Source organism: Antedon mediterranea, chromosome 8 (assembly GCF_964355755.1).
Source record: "Antedon mediterranea chromosome 8, ecAntMedi1.1, whole genome shotgun sequence".
Classification (NCBI taxonomy): Eukaryota; Metazoa; Echinodermata; class Crinoidea; order Comatulida; family Antedonidae; genus Antedon; species Antedon mediterranea.
Window position 1 is genome coordinate 1,910,305 of NC_092677.1, and position 20,649 is coordinate 1,930,953.

Below are 20,649 nucleotides of genomic sequence, written 5' to 3' on the forward strand. Positions count from 1 at the left end.
AATACATGGACAACCATATGGTGTTGAGGAGCTTTCTGCCGGCAATAAGAATGAAGAAATGTGTCTGTGTCAAAGGTTAACAATTACAAACAACATTTTCTGAAAATATTGAGTAGTATCAAAATACATTAGTAGCCATTGTCTATTATTGTCATTATCATATCATTAGCGATCTTCGGTAGAGAAGGTTAAATAAATAGGTAGGCCCTAATGAACGGAAAGATGTAAAAAGAAAAATAAATCTGGCCACGTATAAGTACTGTATATGCTAATACACCGTTCCTTTCACAATCTAGGCGCAAAGATTGTTGAATGTACACACACAACACTAACACCCCCACCAAACACGAAAACACCCTATTTCTAACTTTGGTTTCATTCCCCACAACCATTCTTTTGTATGACTCTGCATAATAACCACATTAGAATGGTGAGTATAATGATATATGAAAGTTTATCCAAACTGCACATTTCAAATTTAAAATTAAGATAAATTACATAAATTACGAAATGATCAAATTAGGTTGGCGATAATTACAAAAAGGCCTGGAAATCACGCCTTATATCAACATATATATTATGAAATCGTAAAGCGAGAACACGAAATGATGTTGTTTATTATTACGCTCCGTTAGAAACGATTCTCCATTAAGTTCTAGTAAGAATTAAGCACAGCCTCATTGCGGTTCTTCTAACTTAATGTGGTGTAAACTTATTAAGGAGAACCATTCATGTGTTTAGTTGTTAAAACTTAATGATATCATTTATTTTATAATATGTCATACAATATCGATCATGATTTACACGTGCCTATAAATGGTAAAATCGTGAACGGAGGTCCACTTTTGTTTCAATTTTATTTTGCGGTGGACGGGTATAGAGTTTAGAATGGCTTCAGCTTCATCGGCTTGGCTAGTGTGTGTTCTTGCAATATGGTGTATACAGGTACGTCAAATTATTATAAATCATTTTAATCTAATATATTATATATAATTTATACAGTATAACGAAATATCTTTTTATAACGTATATCATCATATCTGGCGTTCCCAAATGTCAGAGCCACAGTATAAGCTTTGAACGTGTTCGTATTCAGTAAACAAAATTGAAATAATCGCCTAATAATCTTATTTTTTTATATTGTTTTGTACGAAATTTAATCATATTTTGTTTAAAATTTAACTGTAAATATGTAATTTGGTAATTTTATCTATCGTTTAGATCTTTTAAAAGAATAGCATTTTGTCTGTTTTAACTAGAATTGTTGTGGGTTAACACCAGTGGAAAAGGCAAGATCACTAAAGACCCATAATATGTTCAGAGCCAATGTAAAGCCAAAAGCAGCCAACATGAGGATACTTGTAAGTATAATCACATTTAGACTTAAGTTTGGTTTCCACTAAGACGCCGTGCAAGGACGAAGCGCAACGCAAGGGATTGACCAATTAAACGTGGTTCCCACTAGGACGCAACGCAACGCAATGACGTATCGACGCAACGTGCCATATTGCGTAATCGCAAGTGGGAACCGACGACGCAACATTGCTGTAAAAATCGCAGGTTTGATTTCACGCAGGCGGGGGCAAACACAATGCGTGGAAGGGCATTTTCTTACGTTAGAGGCTGCATTACGTTGCGTCGCTAGTGGTAACCACGCTTTACAGGCGACAGATTGGATAATCAAACGCGCGCTTGTGTTTGGTCAAACTACTTATGCTTGGTTCAAAGAGACGCAACACAAGGACGTAACACAACGTAAGTGAGTTGACCAATCAAACTGTCGCTTGTCATTAGTCAACACGCCTGCGTTGCGTTTACGTCGTTCTTGCGTTGCGTCCTAGTGGGAACCAAGCTTTACGTTACGCCTACGTTGTTGCGTTGCGTACTGTGAGAACCAATCATAAGCGATAATTCGTTTCGTTTATACGTCATTGAGTAAATTTCGTTACTGGTATGTCGAGGGGAAAATGCGTACGTTGGCATGGTTTGGTTTTATCATAACATTTGAATGTTAGAGGTGTAATCCACTTTGAGCAAAACTTACTATATACTTACATGACTTGGTTCTGGATGGTAGAAATATCTCATGTCGTTTTGTTCTTCAAAACAGGTATGGGATAAGAAAGCCGAAGCTGTAGCCCAAGAATGGGCTGACAATTGTAACCAGTTCCATCGATCCAATCTTGGGGATCTTGGTATGGGCGAAAACCTTGCATTTAGCTCGAGGCCGTATGTTGGCAAACAGTTGGATTCTGGTATTCGCTTATGGTTCGATGAGGTTAAAGATTACAATTACGCCACGGGTAGTTGTAGAAGCGGTGCCGTGTGCGGTCATTATACACAGGTTGGTAATTGAGCAAGTATACACCTTTACCATGGAGGTATAAAATATTTATATGTTTCGAGTTCCCTCCTTTTATTTTATACCTCCATGCCTTTACAGTTCCGTAGTACGGTAGATCATGATATACCTCCATCGGTAGATTATTATTTATGACATTTTTAACACATGATATTTTATACAAAAATTATTTATTACTATCATGACTTACCCCCATATTTCTCATCCTGATATTGAAATTAAAATAAATAATATAGTACGGTGCTCAGAAACTACTGAGCGAAATACTTGGTCAAATGTAGCAACCGACAGAAGGCGTGCTATTTCATATTTCCGCCCATATTGAAGATACAAATAATTCGAGATTTTGATAAGCTTTTGTGACAACAACCAGGCCTGTTGGTAGGCCTATATAGTTTGAAGAAATTAGGTTAACATGAATATTGCGAACGTTGCCGTGCAGACACATTTGCAAGCAAAGGAAATATTTTTATTGGCAAATTCTTTCCAAGCATTTTGCCAAGTATGCCTATAATAATTATTAGTTATATTAATTGCGAGGGCTTGATAGTATATTTTTTGAATGAATAGGTTGTTGATACAAGAAGTTTAGCGGTTGGATGTGCAACCAACAGAAAGAAATGTTCGAAGGGATTCCCATACATGTTTGTCTGCAACTACTCACCTCCGTAAGTTACAGTACGACAGACCGACAGACAGACGGGCGTATAAAGTGAATGAATATAATTTTCTAAAATGAATTATAATATTTTAAATGGTTAAACTTGGTCTATATGGTCACTATGGCGTAACGTCACGTGACGCAAATTCAAGAACGTAGACGCAATGTAATCGTTGGCCAATGACAATCCATCGCTAGTGATTGGTGGTCAAATCACTTACTTTGCAATTATATCCTTTCATTCATTCCTATACATTTATTTATCAAATCAAGATAATTTAAACATAAATTGATTAATCAAAACAAGATAAATAAACTGTTTATTGGGCCACAAAGTAGAAGGCTTAGCCAAGTCTCGCGAGGACCCTATGACATAGGCCTAAACGAAAAATAACGAAAGGATAATGCATAATGCAAAGTCGAACGTATGTGCCTCTAGTTGGAACCAAGCTTAGGAGGAGGAGGATGCGGAATTGATTTACGAATTTCTTGTTCAAATATTAAAACAGTTTTCTTTAGTTTTTAACTTTTTATTTAACGTTATGTTATAGAGGTAATTATAATGGAGAAAAGCCGTATGAAGCTGGACTACCTTGCTCCGGATGTCAAAGTGACACTAGATATTGTAAGGCGGGATTATTTTGCAGTAAGTTGCCACTTTGTTTGCCTTATGATGCAACGACGTAGGCGTAACGTAAACGAGTTGACCAATGGACATACGTTGTGATTGGTCAAATTGCTAACGATGCGTCTATACGTCCTATATGCTGCATCCAAAAGCTTTAGCTGGGGAACTTGGTGGAAATGTATAAAACAGTGACAATATAAATGTAATTAATGAAAATCTGATTTGCTTCAACAACAATGTACAGTGAACTTTATTTCCATTAAATTTAACCTATCTATTGCAAGCTGTAATCATTATTTTATTTTCCATATAGGTGATTGCAAGCCTGGCAGTTCCGGATGTGGTAAGTTGCACACAAAGTACCAAAATCCCGTAGGCCTACCCACCCTTCAGTATCAAGCCTTAATCACGTAGGCCTTCCCTTCAGTATCAAGCCTTACTAACGCGCGCCATATAATTTTGCAAAAATAATTTGACCAATCACAAGCAACAGTTTTGGGATGAGCCGTCACTAACGTTTAATGTTCGTCTTGCGTTCCCACGCAACGCAAGTGAGTTGACCAATCACACGCTGCATAAGATAGACGGTCCTTCGCTTCTGATTGGTCAAATTGCCTGTGTTGCGTGTAGCCTACGTCCTTGCGTTGCATCGAAGTGGGAATCAGCGGCAAATTCCTTACCTTAATGAATTGCTATTTTTAGGATAACAATTCTAAAATTATGTTTTAAAATTCAAGATTGTAGAATTAACTGTGGCAAAGGAAATGCGAAAAACCCTAAAGCCTGCTCCTGTAAATGCAGAGGCTCATGGGGAGCAGCATGTCAAAGTAAGTATTTTAGTCGTGTTACCTTTTTATATACCGGTTCGTCCCGCTTTGATTTCGCCTTTCATTATATAATTGATATCATGATTATAAATATATAGCAGGCCTATGTATGCTATAACAAACATGTGTAATACTGTACTGCACTGTACAATATATACTGTATAATTATTCATTTTTTTATATACCGGTTCGTCCCGCTTTGATTTCGCCTTTCATTATATAATTGATATCATGATTATAAATATATAGCAGGCCTATGTATGCTATAACAAACATGTGTAATACTGTACTGCACTGTACAATATATACTGTATAATTATTCATTTTTTAACCAATGTTTATAGATTAAACATTATGCATTGGTTGATGCATAGGCTACTAAAGACGTGATAGGCCTATCCTTTCCTAAAGCTTGGTTTAGGACGCACGCAACGACGCAAGAACCTTAGCGCAACGTAAGTGATTTGACCAATCACATCATGCAATATGGATTATTCGAACCGTCGCTTGTTATTGGTCAACTCGCTTGCGTTGCGTTTACGTCGTTGCGTTAGTCCACTTGTCGGAATTTTATCTGGAAATGAGCTCAAGTATTATACGTATGAAATGCCACATGTGTCAAAACATTTGTAGAACCTAGTCATTGTGTTGCGCCGATTCGTTTTATATGTTATCTACATTTCTTTTATAGAAAAATGTGTGAATGGACCAGCTTGCACCGGCAAAGGCTATGACAAATGGCGAGACGAAGACGTGTGTCCACATCCTTTCTTTGCCGAAGCCTGTGCAGCAAAATGTCAAAAATCTTGCAAGGCAAGGAAGAAAAATTAACCATAACTTTTTAAATTCGCAATTCAATCTTAGTTTGCATTTACATGATGTTGATAATACTTTTACTGACCCAATTTTGAAATAATTTCTTTTTGTGAGTCAGTAGAGACAGAATACATTCAAAACATTTAATGGTAGGCCTAATAAACACGCACATGATAAGTTGTAGCTTAAAAGTAACATACCATTGGTTTTAAAAAGATAAAAAAAAAAGACAAGAAAGTTTTCAACACATTTATATAATTGATGGTTTCAAAGGTTAGTTACACAATATATTATTATACATTGTTTGTGGTTATTCACTACGCTCTTGTGGGCCTAACATGGCGACGATGTAACTAGAAAAAACACAACACAACTGTCAGTAACTGTCAGCCTTGTTATTGCTATAGTTATTAGAAGGTAGTGTCAACGCATGCGTAGTTTACTTTCTGTACTAATCAAAACAAAATGGTCCGACAATAAGCCCACCTAAGTTTAGGTGTGCGATTACTGAGGCCTCCTACTTAAACTTTATTCCTATTTTTGGACGCAACGCAAGTGAGTTGACTCCAATCACACAGCGCGACGGTTCGGGCGGCGCGGATGACTCGTCTAATCGTTGCACCTGCGTGGCGCTTACGTCATCAGTTCTGCGTTTGGGCATCAATGCACCTGCGTGGCACTTACGTCATCAGTTCTGCGTTTGGGCATCAATGCGATGAACTTTACAATTTCTATCATTTTGTTTTGGTTTCCACAGTATAGTTAGTTAAAGTTTTGAATAAATATAATAAAATCGATTAGAAATGTTAGTATGTTTGCTCACTTGATTAAGATTTATATTCATCCTGTGTATTGTATTATATTAAATGAATTAACAATTTTTGTTTTAATTTTCATGACGATTTTTTTCAATTACAATTATCATGAATATTATAGCCAGGATTTTTAATGAGGCCTTCTTTTTTTCCTCAAAAATGAGCAAGTGCAAACAACTGAAGATAACAAAATACATTTAGGCCTAGTAGATGAAAAGATGAAAGTACATTGTCTGCTGCTGACTTGGTATAGGATTGGACCAAGTGGGGAAAATGGTTATGGTTAGAATCCTACGAACCCCTCTGGTTACGGGCTTGGACAACGAATAAATTGTAAAGATCATCCTATAGAATAGGTCATCCTATCCTTTAGTTAGAGAATGTAACATCGAAAGAAATGCACGGGTGGCGATGTGCAGTAACTGCACTCCCTCCCCCTCTACACCTCTCCCTCACCAGGTACCCGTTCGATATATCCATGAGGGTCTTAATCTCTGTCTACACTATCAAACTAGTTTGATAAAAAATGTGTATTGTGCCCAAATATGGTAGTGATATGCACAAATATGGTAGTGATGATATGACATCATCATGTCCATATATGGGCACATCACATTTTTTTGTCGCATAAAGTTTGATAGTGTGTAGACATATAAAAGAGCCTTCTTAGAAGTTAGTTAAGTAAACATTCCAGAGGGCGCTGTCTGACCGTTACTTTAGTCATTGCTTTAGTTTAGTGCTTACCTCTTCTTTCGATCGCGGTGAGCTTACTTGTGTGTATCATCACAAAATTCGAATAAAAACCTACGAAATGAAGCTGATACTGTTGTTAATTACAGTAATTGTACTCTTCAAGTCAGGTAAGTAATATCCAGTAATTTAATTGTATAAAGACCTTCCTTATTTTGTTCGAAGTGGATGCTACTCTGACTTTGCACACACTCTCTCCCTAGCTAGGCTAGGCCTAGTAGGCACAACAAACTCGTCGCGTAACCAGCAGTATGTACTTGTTGGACTAGCTTGTGAACGCGTACGACGCCCACTAGGCCTAGCTAGAGGCTTGCCGTGACTAGTAGGCCTGGGCTTTATACATAGGGCTAAATAGTGACACACCAACAGTCAGTAGGCCCCTATAGTAGGTAGGCCTAATAATAGACCTAGTTTAGTTTCTGACAAATTAATTTAAATTAGGCCTAGCCTTACTATCTCAGTAGACAGTATCTGACTGAGATGAGCTGCTGTTGTACACATCACAAAATCTATTTTTTCCACTTTTTTTCTAGGAACAAATGGTTTATTTATTACCAAAATCCAAGACCAATACGTAGACAATGGTGAGACCATTTATTTGTCATGTAGCGCCAGCGCAGCATCAGTTGGAACGACTATGACTTGGATTCAAAGGACCATCGACGGGACATCTTTAGGCATCACACACAATGAGCAAATATTAATACCGCAGCTTAGAAACCGTTACTCAATTAGAAACACTGGTTCGTCAACTCGGGAACACATGCTCACAATAAGAAATGCACAACTGGATGATGCGGGCGAGTGGACATGCACTGCTTATCCGGAATCTGGTGATATAGATACCATGTCGACTAAAGTAACTGTTCTTAGTAAGTACACTATATTTATGGTGTCAACCTCTCTCTCTCTAAGCAAATATTTGTACAGGCTCTCTATTATAAAATGAATTACCATATTTTTTCGGCCAGGGGTGTTTACTCAAATAAATACAGCAATGATTTTTTAACAATTCTTGTAATGATATATATGTATGCACAGTAAAATCATAATCCAAGTTTGAACTATTTATAGTAAATATTCAAATAATTGTAAGTAACTAATACATTTAATTTTGTGTACAAAATGTAATGTAGATTTCAATACAAAAATTGTGTTGAATCGCCTATATTTTGCATATTTAAATGTTACAATACAATGCATTTTTTTGTCGTCTTAATAGCGCCACCAGAAATAACGACAATCTCCTCACCACCTGTTGATTTGCGGCTTGGTCTCAATTACACTTTGCAATGTAATGCAACTGGCAGCCCGATGCCCATCATCAAGTGGCGACGTGTCAACCCTCAATATCTGCCTAACTACAAACCGTTTTCAGTTGGATACCTGTACAACCTAACTAGAGTGACAGCCAATCACAGAGGTCTTTATGAGTGTATTGCGTCAAACGGTATCGGCAAAGCTGCTCGTGAATCAGTCAAAATTACTTTTTCGTGTAAGTATAATCTTAAGGTGTCAAAGGCTACCTTATTATAATGTTTACTATTTTGGGTATTGTATTTGTATCCGTTTTGTTTTTATCATCCTGTTATTGGCGAATTTCTTTTTGCTGGGTTGGGTTTGGAAATAAAATAAAAATAAATGATTTTCGCTCGTACAGTGTTCTCACAAAGCAGCATTTGCCAGCAATATTTAACAGAATTTTTTTTTTTGACCATATTTAATGAGGGTGATCCATCCAGCAATTGCTGATCATTAGGGACCCTCAGAGGTTCACAAGACAAACATATACACAAGATGCATAAACAAAGTCTTATTACAAGTCTTTGGGAGTGGAATTGTAATTTTGTCCTTAGAAAAAAATCCTGACATGTGACAGGACTTGAACCCAAGATTCTTGGAGTGGTAGCCAAGCATCATAACCACCAAGCCACAAATCCACTCCAATTAATTGTCTCCAACCAATAAATGGTATAAGAAAATAAATAATAACATTATTTTAATTAGATAGGTCATGTTGGTGACTTTTTGTTCTCCAAAAATCATGTCCGACAAATTGTATATCAAATTGACAATATATAGCCTTTGACTTCTTTTAGTCTATGTTTTTAATGGCTAGGTCTAACCTACCTTTGACTTCTTTTAGTCTATGTTTTAATGGCTAGGTCTAACCTACCATTACTAGATTAGTTTTTATTTTATGTATAATTTTCTTACATTTTTTGTAGTATTCTTGCATATTTTATACCGGTTGATTTTAATCTAGCAAATCTTGCTAGAAAACCTATTTTGGTAGAAGACTGGGTGACTGGTACTACAGTTTTTATTACCTCCCCTGTTTCAACATTAAAGCTGAATAAGTGTTTAATCAATGCATTCACTGTGAACCTTAACACACATCAATATTTGCATAAACTATGTTAATTTAAATATTGCTAGCAAGCATTATATTATTAGTCAATTTACTGTACCTAGGTTAGGTTGTAAAATCATGTAGTGTAGGTTCTAGCTTCTTTTATCTGTAGGATTAACTTGATACACATTTTCTACAGTGGTTTCGAAATATTTGAAAATAGTTGGTTGCATGATGTATTGAATTTTGAAGCCCAAATTTATAGATACAGATTTGGAAATATTTAGATTTAAAAAAAAATTTACTGATGTTTCATACCAGATTCAACAATTGTTTTTTTTTTTTGGTTATTTTTCAAAAATGGTTTTTGACCATTTTTTAACAAAAATTAGTAATACTTTAATTGAATTCGTAATCTTTATTTTTAATTGTGTTCGAAAATATAATATTCTCTGAACCTACTTAAATATAGCTTAAATATTTTTAGCAGGCACTGTTTGACTTACAGAGCTGTTTACTCTGATAAGTACAACACTGTGATGAATTGTGAATTGCCTATAACAATTCTATGAGTCATACGTCATATACAAATAAAATTAAAATTGAAAAATATAATAACAATAGCACAGGTCACACCACCTCATCTAGGCTTTGAATACAAACACATTTTAGATTATTCCATTTCTAAATTAGGGGTGCTATTTTTACCAGAATTATTTAATTTTCTTTATTAAATGTCTTTAGATTTATGTATTTATTTTATTTTTCTTAAACACTATGTGTACTTTTTTTTGTGTATTTTCATTCTTATTTAGTTTATTTTTATTTAGTTTATTTTCTACTAGTACTAGTAGTAATAGTTTACTCTCCCACTGTGTGACCTGACCCGAGTCATGTTGCGTTGGTAAAGCTTTCTGTTATGTGATACTCTCGTACTATGTATTCATGTAGGGCTTAGGAATGTGTGTGAAATATGTCTCTTTTATTTTATACACACTATCTTTAATTTCTTTAAAATTTGAAAATAACTTTGAAAGTTAAACTACTAACACTAGATATTAATTTATAATTATATTATAATTTATTAAATTTAATTATAATATTTTATCTTATACATCTCTTTATTTTATTATTTTTTTTTTTAAATGAGTAAACACTAGTTAAAGCAAAAGGAATTAAAATTAAGAATGTTTTGACGTTTCTGTTATTTAACTGCAACCATCTTTTCTAGAGTATCTTTTCTACCACAGTATGTATATGTTTTTAAACAGATCCTATTCTAAACATTTTCAGGGAATATTACATTTTATTTTTTAATTTTTATTTACTTTTTGTTAAATATTTTTTATACACCACAACCTAAGAAAACATAGATTATCTAAAAGAGGAAATATTGTTTTGTTTTCTTAGACAAACCAGAGGTGAAAGCAGTGAGGGAAGAACTTGTTCTACCCAAGAATGAAGCTGGTAACATTAGTTGCTCTTGTGAGGCCTTCCCAAAGGTCACCAGAGAAAGTGATGTCAGGTGGTACAAGGGCTCACAACTCATTTCGTAAGTCTATTCAATTCTACTACTGTACTGTGTATAGCCATAGAGAGAACGAATAAAATAATACAATCTTATTAAAGTCTGATGTTTTGACTTACAGTACATTGACAGCATGTACTGAATGCTCAGAACACTGCAGACGCAATACAATTACATTGACGCAAAAATACTTCGTAATTAATGTATTGAGGAGTGTACTGATACAAAATGTTTTTTTTTAAATTATTTTGGTTTTTATGATTAGTTCCAGTGACACTCAGAACTATTTGATGGACGTGGTAGATGATAGAGAAAGTGACCGTACCGTGGCTATCTTGACCATACGTAATGTGACCAGTACAAGAGGAGGAGAATATAGATGTCGATTTAGGAATCAACAAGGTGAAACCGAAAGATCCCTCTCTGTGACAGGTGAGAAACAAACTTCTCAGACAGGGCCTTGCGTTTGGTTGTTGTAGTCATTCTAACAAACCCCAAGTGTACAGTGCAGACAAGATGAATTGCTACTCCCAAGCGTATGTAATATTAATCCTGAATTGTTTTACTCTGGACTTACGATAGGTTTGATTTAGTACTACAATACATAACCCAATGTAACCATATGGCCCAGTTGTTTGGCCAATATGTGCTAGTACAATCAAATGTAAAAAGAAATAACATCTTAAAAAGTTCCAAAATATCTTGATAATCAATTCAACTACAGTAATCTTGATTTTTAAAATTTGCTTTTTAGTTGGAGCAATTGCTGATCGATGTAAGTAACAAACTTTATGCACTTTTGTGAATTAGTACTATTATAGCATTGCCTCTCTTCACCCAGGTGTACAAATGGGTACCTGGTAAGGTAAAGACAAAACTTTGCGCTGATTACTAGCTGTATTATGGGAGTACTATGTTTCCATACGCATTTGATCCAAAATGACCGGAGTAATAATATATACAGCGCTTTATAAACCCAGAATATTATTATAGTATATTAATAACGCCCTTAAAGCACACATTGCATGTTATTATATTATCTGTACATTAATATTTTTTTGTTTAGATGCTGGCAAGGTGCCATCTGGAGCGTCCACCGTCACCCCACCAGTCATCATCTCAACTGTCTTCATGATTTTTATGGCTACTTGTTTTCATTAATATCATTTTCTTCATTTTAATACTAAGTGTCTTACAGCGTACATAAAAGCTAAGCGAGCAAATCAAATACTTGCAGTGTGTTCATTAGGACATTCATTACGACACATAAGAAAGCACATATATGGTTATAATGCACTCGGAAACAAATATATGGTTATAATTCACTCAGAAACAAATATATGGTTACAATGTACTCGTAAACAAATCTATGGTTATAACGCACTCAGAAATACACATATGGTTATAATGCACTCCAAAAAAAACATATGGTTATTTAATTCACTCGGAAACAAATATATGGTTATAATGCACTTGGAGAGAAATATCTGGTTATAATGCACTCATAAACAAACATGGTTACAATGCACTCGGAAACAAATATATTTGAACAAAATTATCTCCAATTTGATAATCGACGTGCATCTTTAGTTAGTGGGATTCGAACCCACCCTTTACTGTACTTTTCCGTTCATTTTTGTTAAAATTAATTTGTATTTAATCCTGAAAAAGATTTCATATCAACACAAAGTGCCTAATGTTCTTGTCCACTTACCTGGATAAGTAAACTATGCCTTTTATGTTATCTGTGTAATTGACACACTGTATGTACAAATTGAGTAATGTCAAATACAGGTAGCTAGTAACTAAAAACAATAATCATGCCAAAAAGAGTTTTTTTTTTAAATAAAAATATCGGTTTTTGATATAAGCACATTTTGTATAGATGAATCACTAACAAGTTAACCATCTATTTTTACACATTTTTATATATATGTTTGCTTTGGTATTTGTGATTTAATAGTTTTTGGTAAGAAGTCAGATGAAACATCATATATCATTTAATAATATACATTCCAAATGTAAAACAGATTTGAGGTAGGAAAAATGAAAGCGATTGAAAAATAATGATTTCACTTATGAAAATAAAACGTTTAAATTTAACAAAAAAAACTGATAGACAATGGACTTCCAGTTGCCTGTTTTTTACTTAATTATTCATTTATTAACAAATTGTATTAAGATTTGACTTAATTAAGTAACTAATAAAAACACACATTCCTCTAATGAATAATCATGAACTAATGAATAAACATTAACAGGAATAATAAATAACAAAGAAAATAATCGATAAGAAATTGGTAAAACTTCCGGTCTAATAATAAATAAGATAAACATAACACTATATATTTTTTTAATGATTATGTAAAGTACAGTATAAATACAGAACGAATTGAGGACTAATACTTAAAACCACAGAGAACTTATTTCATCATATTAAAACAAACAAAATGTATGTTATTGCAGTAAAATGTAGTTACTGCAGTAATGTTGAGATGATCACCTTAAGAAATTCAGCAGCACAACTTGTTTTGTATTGTTAGATGCTTTTTAGGTACTTTTTAGTTGTATATATTTCATGTTTTGGTAGTCACCATATTTTTATACTGTATAGTGTTGTGTGTGGGTAGAGGCTGATGTTGGGATTCTAATAACAGGGTTTATGTAGTGCAAATAGTAGTTAGTATTTAGAAGGCTGATGTTGGGATTCTAATAACAGGGTTTATGTAGTGCAAATAGTAGTTAGTATTTAGAAGGATAAATAGACATTGCAATAATATAATATACCTTGATATTCTAAACATTAAACAGTTTTCACCCAATTCTCAATGCTGTATCTCCACATACTATCTATTTCTGAAGTATCATAGGAACATTTGGTAATACAGCATCTCATTTATAACACATGTGGTGCCTGTATCATGTAAGGTTAGGTTAAACTAGATACATGTGAAACACATGTGATGTTGTATTCCTATGATACCTCGGAAATAGATACCGTACCGAGAATCTGCTGATATTTTATACTTTTTTTCTGATCAAGTTGACATTCATTGTGAACTTTAAAAGGTTTCATAACAATTTTTTTCAGCTGTATATGTACATTGTTAATTGTTTGCGAAAGCCAAATTTTTAGTGATTTCAATAAGAAATATCATGTAGAGTACAGTATTGTTGTTTTGCTACAACATTAAATGTGTTTTAAAAGAACTTGTGAACTTATTATTTAATTCAACCTTTTATCCGATTACACGTGACAACATGAAATGAAGATAAACGCCAGTAGAGTTGCATGACATGATTTGTTTCTTAAAATCCAGACTTGGAACGGAAACATTCTCTACCAAGACACACAAAGGCAGTATTCTTCTTTGCTGGTACTATAGCATTGCCTTGGGTTATTCCACTCAAACTATCCAGCTCGTCAGTTTTTGTTTCGTATAAAATTCGGCCAACAATCAAGAAGATCCTACCATTTACAGAAACTGCTTTATCTTTGAACTAAGTAGGGATTTGAGATTGTGGTATTTCTGCTTGCCTGAATCTAAGTCCATAGGTATATCTTGCCTGAATCTAAGTCCATAGGTGTATCTTGCCTGAATCTAAGTCCATAGGGGTATCTTGCCTGAATCTAAGTCCATAGGTATATCTTGCCTGAATCTAAGTCCATAGGTATATCTTGCCTGAATCTAAGTCCATAGGTATATCTTGCCTGAATCTAAGTCCATAGGTATATCTTGCCTGAATCTAAGTCCATAGGTATATCTTGCCTGAATCTAAGTCCATAGGTGTATCTTGCCTGAATCTAAGTCCATAGGTATATCTTGCCTGAATCTAAGTCCATAGGTATATCTTGCCTGAATCTAAGTCCATAGGTGTATCTTTATCTAAGTCCATAAGTGTATCTTTATCTAAGTCCATAGGTGTATCTTTATCTAAGTCCATAGGTGTATCTTTATCTAAGTCCATAGGTATATCTTTAACAATGCAGTTCTTTACCCATTTGTATACACAGCCGTTGGATATTATTACTGATACATGATTTGGTTTTTGAGCCATGACTGGCTCTGGTAATCAATACAGAAGTACTCATCCAGATTGATATTGTAACAACTACACAAGTACGTCTGCCACAAAGAGAGTAACCAAAACGAATGATGTATTTTTGAAAAGCAAATGATGTAGTGCAGTTATGTGTCACAGGTCTCCCATAGTTCTAAATCACATAGCATACAGCTACATCATCATGCATTAATAGATCATCAGATAAGAATGATGCGCAAGAGTATCTAAAGAGTTTGCTGCACGAGATGATGTGAAAGAAAAGATAGTTCACAGTATCTTGCAGTACTTTTGTTCACTTAGTGAACCGTCCATTGCAGGTATAACATGCCATGTATTGTCTTCATGCTCATAACATCTTGAACGTCTAGCTTTGAATGTAACTGAAACCTGCAAAAACAAATATTAGGCCTACTTGTCACAACTACGCATTTTTTTCCGGAACAGTCCTCAGTTTTAACTTAGAGGGAAAGCACCACAAGTAGAAATTCGACCATAGAGGAATTGTTCACCCCGTCGCCTGTGGAGAGTTATTTATTTGAGAGTGAGAAGCTTCTCTACAAACTGAGGTGCAGTCAAATACAAACTATAGGCATGTGTGATGCGATGCAACGATTTTCATACCATACATACCTTATTGCTCGTCCTACATCTTTGATATCGCGGTCTTTGCGTTCGAGTTTCTCTAACCTCTTTTATAGCGTGGCAATGCAACGCATCAATGTACAGATCTCGACATGTTGCATCCTTCATGAATGCTTCCACGTACAGGTTCTCCTTTAAGATTCGTGCAGGCACACAATGAAGGTATACGAGCTGTAAGATACCGGCTTTGAGGGGGAAAAAGAGTTTGTTAAAACTTCAACGATATTGATATTGAATGCGAATCTTGCGTAACGTGTGACGTTCAGAGGAGAATAGTCAGCACTTTGGCGGAGAGGAATATTTAAATTGAATTTAATACGGTACATAATTATTATGTAGTGTACTACCTTACCACACCTCTTACGCAATAACCGACTGTGTACAATAAATGAAATATTCGAACCAATGGATACAATGATTGTTTATGACTAAATCATAAGAAATGTCATTTACCAGTAAATTGTTGTCGTGCAGGCAAATCAGAATTAATCCAATCCATAATACCTAAGAACAAGTTCTCTTCATTTAGCACGTTTAATTCCTCCGCTTTGAGTATCTGTATCAACTCCCTACCACCGATTGCGTTCTGAAATTCAAAGACTTTGAGAGCCTCAGCCAAGTTAGCCATCACAAACCTTCTAGTCAAGCTTTGTAAACTTTTGATATCAAATAAATATGCCAAACTGTAGACTTTAATCTCAAAGCTTTTCCCCTCTTCAAAATAATTTGTAGGCCCTATGAGTGTTTTGATTCCATCAATACATTGGTCAATAACCCAATGGCTTTGTGTAAAATTTGCAACCCTTAGGATCTCTGGAACGTTTTCACGCCTCAAAACGACAGATCCTGGATGTTCTATTTCTTCAAGCCAGTCACTAAATCCTCTCTTCGTCAGTTGAGGAAGATGTAAAGAAATGTTAATTTCTTTGGTCTCTCTCAAACCACAGCTGAACAGTTTTTCAAAGAAACTGCTCTGGGTCGCCAGTATTGTACTGTTAACTAAAAAGTGATGTCCATCTACGATAATCACCTTATCCCACTGATCCATTTTGGAACGCATAAAATCTGTTGTACAAAATACAGTAGATAAATTACTGGAAAATGAGTAGTTGTTAATTTGAAAACCATTCAATATTAATTTCCAATAATATTTCCGGGTATTTCTAACATATAGCAAATTGTTTCCTCGTCTGGTCTGTAGACTTTCAGTACTTTTGTTAGACTACTTTTGTTATTCTATCGACTTTTTATTTAAATAGTAAGTACAATATTATTATTCTTTCTTAATTTCTATTCTCAAAAAAACATACATACATGAGCATGCATAATACAAAGAGAGAAAAAAAGAATTGAAAGTGGGAATCTCAGAAGAATAGCTTATACATGTAGTAACCCCTGTTACAAAAAATGTATTTGAACATTTTGAAAAAGTCACTAGGGCATACAGGTAGGCTAATAATTTTAGGAAAAAAAACAAAAACAAGAACGTATTGTTTTCACAGATAACAATAATTTTCATTGAATTTCCTTCATTACAAAAGCACTTAAATGACAACATTATTAAAGCAACAATGTTTTTTAACATAAAATTTGCCAAGAGCTCAATATATCTTAACTTACACTCAATAGAAAAGGAGTCTGAAAACTAATGAAACATTTGTAATTGTTTGATTAAAATCATTTAAAAAAGGGGAAACGTAAAAAATGGCAGTTTTATTCTGAGTATTGCAATATGTAGGAGTATTGTTGTTTTGCTATAGAACATTCATGTTTCTTAAGGCTTAATTCGGCCTTTTATCCGATTAGCCTACAAGATAAAATGGCATAAATATTAATAAGTACAGTTGCATGACGTGATTTGTTTCTTAAGATCCAGACTTGGAACGGAAACATTCTCTACCAAGACACACAAAGGCAGTATTCTTTTTTGCTGGTACTATAACATTGCCTTGGGTTATTCCACTCAAACTATCCAGCTCGTCGGTTTTTGTCTCGTATAAAATTTGGCCAACAATCAAGAAGATCCTACCATTTACAGAAATTGCTTTATCTTTGAACTGAGTAGGAATTTGAGATTGTGGTATTTCAAACTGCTTGCCTGAATCTAAGTCCATTGGTGTTACGGTGTATCTTTACCAATACAGTGCTTTACCCATTTGTACCAATTGAAAAGACAGCCATTGGATATCATTACTGATACATGGTTCTGTTTTTGAGCTATGACTGCCTTCTCTAGTTTGTATTCAATTCTAAAGTACTCATCTAACTTTACATCGTAAGAACTGCAATAGTACGTCTTCTTAGAATGACTGCGGCCAAAACGAATGATGCATTTTCCAAAAGCATATGATGTAGTGCAAATATGTGTACACTCTTCACAGGTCTCCCATAATTCGTCGAAGTCGATCTCATTCACCTCGATTTTCCACATTTCTTTGTTGTGCATAGCATACAGCATGCCATTGTGAAACAATACATCATCAAATATCGAGTATTTTTCTGGTAGAAATATTTCCGCCCAAGAATTAGAAACGCAAGAGTATCTCCAGAGTTTGCACGAGTCGACGAGAAGGAAAATATAGTTGACAGTACCGACGCACTTGACGTATTGTCCACTTGGCGTACGGTCCATTCCAGGAACATCATGCCATTTATTGTCTTCAGTCTCATAGTACAACGGACGTGTACCCTTGAATGTTACTAAAACCTGCGAAAATAAACACAATTACTTTTGTTAAAGTGACAAGATAAAATGGCATAAAATGTTAGGAAGGAGTTGCATGACATGATTTTGTTTCTTAAGATCCAAAATGGAGAAATAAGTTAGGTATTTCTCCATGGTAGGCTATATGTAATGAGTTTTGCACCAAGGATTCATACCTTATTATTCGTCGTACATCTTTGATATCGTGGTCTTAGTGGCCGAGTTTCTCTAATCTCCTTTATAGCGTGGCAATGCAACGCATCAATGTACAGATCTCGACATGCTTCATCCTTCATGAATGCTTCCACGTACAGGTTATTCTTCAAGATTCGTGCAGGCACACAGTGAAGGTACACGAGCTGCAAGATACCAACTTTGAAAAAAAAAAGAGTTTGTTAAAACAACGCAGTACAAATATGAGGAGAGAAGTTGAGCAAAATTCTTGTGTAACGTGACCTTCAGAGGAGTGACGCGTATTACATCAGCACTTCGATGATTAAGGGATGAGGGGTATTTAATTTCAATTTAAGTTTGGTCATATCAGTCAGAATGATTTTAAGTTTGACCCACTCCAAGATATAACATTAAATACGAATACGAAAAAGAAAAAAAAATTGCATAAACTAATAATAAATAAAAGAAAACAAAGCTACAATTTCTATTTAAACCATATTATCCGATCTTAACTGGTATAAAATATATATATATATTTAACGTTTATCATCTTGAAAGTAAATATATTGCACGATATTTACCAGTAAATTGTTGTCGTGCGGGCAAATCAGCATTTATCCAATCCATAATTCCCAGGAACAAGTCCTCCTCATTCAACACGTGTAAATCATTCTCTTTGAGTATTTGTATCAACTTCTTGCCACCGATTGCGTTCTGGGATTCGAAGTCTCTGAGAGCCTCGGCCAAGTTAGCCATCATAAACAAACGGACTGGTCAAGCCTTGTAAACTTTTGATATCAAATAAATACGCCAAACTGTAGACTTTAATCTCAAAGCTTTTCCCCGCTTCAGAATTTGTACAGTTTACGAGTCGTCTGATGGCATCAATACATCGGTAAAGAACCCAATGGCTTTGGGTAAAATTTGCAACTTTTAAGATTTCTAGAACGTTTTCACGTCTCATAACAACACGTCTTGGATATTTTATTTCTTCGAGCCAGTCACACTAAATCCTCTCTTTGTCAGTTGAGGAAGATTTAAAGAAATGTTATTTTTTTGCTCTCTCTCAAACCACAGCTAAACAGTTTTTCAAAGAAACTGCTCTGGGTCGCCAGTACTGTACTGTTAACTAAAAAGTGATGTCCGATAATCACCTTATCCCATTGATCCATTTTAAGTAAGCTACGTCACTGTAAAGAAATAAAGAGAACGTGTTTTGTTATAACATTCGGTGCGGTGACATAAGATAATATGTTTTATTGTAATGTAATTTCAATTGTTGTTCTGTAATTTTTAATGCAAGCAATGGAATTTCCATAAATGGATAAGAATAAATTTTGAATCTTTGATGTAGTGTTTGCGCCAGAAAAGAGAAAAAAAGACGTCTACAAAAGTGAGGTTATTATCTATGTTGTAAAAATGAAATACAAAATTGCAATCCCGGAGCTTCCCTTTAAGATGTAGACTAGAAGGGCATGGACTACGGTACGGGGCGCAGTTTGGGACATGTATAATTCTGTCTACAAAATTATTTCAAAGTAAACATTCTGTGAACATAATTTCTTCCAAAAGTACAGAATTTCTGCAAAGTAAAATTGTGTCTTCACTTTGGCTCTATTGTTACATAATTATACATTTTGTTCCAAATGGCTTCGTATCAGAGGTGTGCCCTTTTTTTCCCAAGGTTTTTTACCCGAGAACTAAAGAGGACTTCTTTTCGAAAAATGCTATAATTTGTGTAAATTCCCTACAGCCTACAAAACGGATCACAGTATCACCATATAATTATGTATAAATAACTCATAATATGTTTGGTTGTTTTATATCCTCTGAAAATTGTTAATGGACCTAACGTTCAGTTAGGAGGTTCTCAAAATACGCATTCGGTCAAATCCATCTAAGGAGTGGTTAGTTGGGTGGAGTTGTTGCTGGTGCTTAGGACATAATTGACTTGATATCACTATATTAATCTACAGTTTATTTCATGCAGTAAATATTAAATATATATTCTGCCTTAATATTATATTATATACTATTATGCCTACCGTTCTTCCTGTTTTTATTGCACAGAAGGGTAATCGGGGAGTTTATAGTTTCATAAATGTAAAAAGGCTGACTTCAGAAACTATCTGGAAAACCCAAAATGACGTCATTTCCAATAATACTGTATGAACTTTCGGGTATATCTTCCATACCAAATTGGAGTTCGGACATGTTACGTTTCTACCTCGCCGCGTCTGGTGTCTTCTTTTCTAACTTTTGTTATTCAATCAACTTAGGGGAACTCTTTGAGACCATAGAGATATCATAGGATGGAACTATAG

General features: G+C 34.7%; 4 protein-coding genes across 4 annotated transcripts; 2 read left to right on the forward strand and 2 right to left on the reverse strand.

The window, feature by feature from the left end:
• The first annotated feature begins 811 nt into the window (after positions 1 to 811).
• On the forward strand, positions 812 to 6,184 carry LOC140056228 (cysteine-rich venom protein TEL1-like). The gene is made up of 8 exons (XM_072101524.1): positions 812 to 945; positions 1,260 to 1,361; positions 2,111 to 2,344; positions 2,933 to 3,030; positions 3,575 to 3,669; positions 3,965 to 3,994; positions 4,389 to 4,478; positions 5,170 to 6,184. The coding sequence occupies exons 1-8, from the start codon at positions 889 to 891 to the stop codon at positions 5,307 to 5,309; spliced, it is 846 nt and encodes a 281-aa protein (XP_071957625.1). The 5' UTR covers positions 812 to 888; the 3' UTR covers positions 5,310 to 6,184.
• Positions 6,185 to 6,873: 689 nt separating this feature from the next.
• On the forward strand, positions 6,874 to 13,950 carry LOC140056227 (neuronal growth regulator 1-like). The gene is made up of 7 exons (XM_072101523.1): positions 6,874 to 6,969; positions 7,393 to 7,731; positions 8,082 to 8,354; positions 10,623 to 10,764; positions 11,006 to 11,172; positions 11,495 to 11,515; positions 11,807 to 13,950. Exons 1-7 carry the CDS (start codon positions 6,921 to 6,923, stop codon positions 11,899 to 11,901), a joined length of 1,086 nt encoding a protein of 361 aa, XP_071957624.1. The 5' UTR covers positions 6,874 to 6,920; the 3' UTR covers positions 11,902 to 13,950.
• A 1,122-nt stretch (positions 13,951 to 15,072) lies between these two features.
• LOC140057099 (kelch-like protein 17) lies at positions 15,073 to 16,495 on the reverse strand. The gene is made up of 3 exons (XM_072102638.1): positions 15,901 to 16,495; positions 15,436 to 15,632; positions 15,073 to 15,192 (listed from the first exon to the last, which is right to left on the reverse strand). Exons 1-3 carry the CDS (start codon positions 16,493 to 16,495, stop codon positions 15,073 to 15,075), a joined length of 912 nt encoding a protein of 303 aa, XP_071958739.1.
• Positions 16,496 to 17,566: 1,071 nt separating this feature from the next.
• Positions 17,567 to 19,081, reverse strand: LOC140057100 (uncharacterized). The gene is made up of 3 exons (XM_072102639.1): positions 18,907 to 19,081; positions 18,328 to 18,524; positions 17,567 to 18,154 (listed from the first exon to the last, which is right to left on the reverse strand). The coding sequence occupies exons 1-3, from the start codon at positions 19,079 to 19,081 to the stop codon at positions 17,567 to 17,569; spliced, it is 960 nt and encodes a 319-aa protein (XP_071958740.1).
• Between the last annotated feature and the right edge of the window lie 1,568 nt (positions 19,082 to 20,649).

Excerpts from the sequence above, each read along its gene's own strand:
- LOC140056228 (XM_072101524.1), top strand. The coding sequence starts at position 889 with ATGGCTTCAGCTTCATCGGCTTGGCTAGTGTGTGTTCTTGCAATATGG. Across the intron at positions 2,345-2,932 it reads TGTGCGGTCATTATACACAG|GTTGTTGATACAAGAAGTTT; the intron begins GTTGGTAATTGA and ends TTGAATGAATAG. Across the intron at positions 4,479-5,169 it reads ATGGGGAGCAGCATGTCAAA|AAAAATGTGTGAATGGACCA; the intron begins GTAAGTATTTTA and ends TTTCTTTTATAG.
- LOC140056227 (XM_072101523.1), top strand. The coding sequence starts at position 6,921 with ATGAAGCTGATACTGTTGTTAATTACAGTAATTGTACTCTTCAAGTCA. Across the intron at positions 6,970-7,392 it reads AATTGTACTCTTCAAGTCAG|GAACAAATGGTTTATTTATT; the intron begins GTAAGTAATATC and ends CTTTTTTTCTAG. Across the intron at positions 7,732-8,081 it reads GACTAAAGTAACTGTTCTTA|CGCCACCAGAAATAACGACA; the intron begins GTAAGTACACTA and ends TCGTCTTAATAG.
- LOC140057099 (XM_072102638.1), bottom strand. The coding sequence starts at position 16,495 with ATGGATCAGTGGGATAAGGTGATTATCGTAGATGGACATCACTTTTTA. Across the intron at positions 15,633-15,900 it reads TGCACGACAACAATTTACTG|CCGGTATCTTACAGCTCGTA; the intron begins GTAAATGACATT and ends TCCCCCTCAAAG. Across the intron at positions 15,193-15,435 it reads GATGTAGGACGAGCAATAAG|GTTTCAGTTACATTCAAAGC; the intron begins GTATGTATGGTA and ends TTGTTTTTGCAG.
- LOC140057100 (XM_072102639.1), bottom strand. The coding sequence starts at position 19,081 with ATGGCTAACTTGGCCGAGGCTCTCAGAGACTTCGAATCCCAGAACGCA. Across the intron at positions 18,525-18,906 it reads CGCACGACAACAATTTACTG|TTGGTATCTTGCAGCTCGTG; the intron begins GTAAATATCGTG and ends TTTTTTTCAAAG. Across the intron at positions 18,155-18,327 it reads GATGTACGACGAATAATAAG|GTTTTAGTAACATTCAAGGG; the intron begins GTATGAATCCTT and ends TTATTTTCGCAG.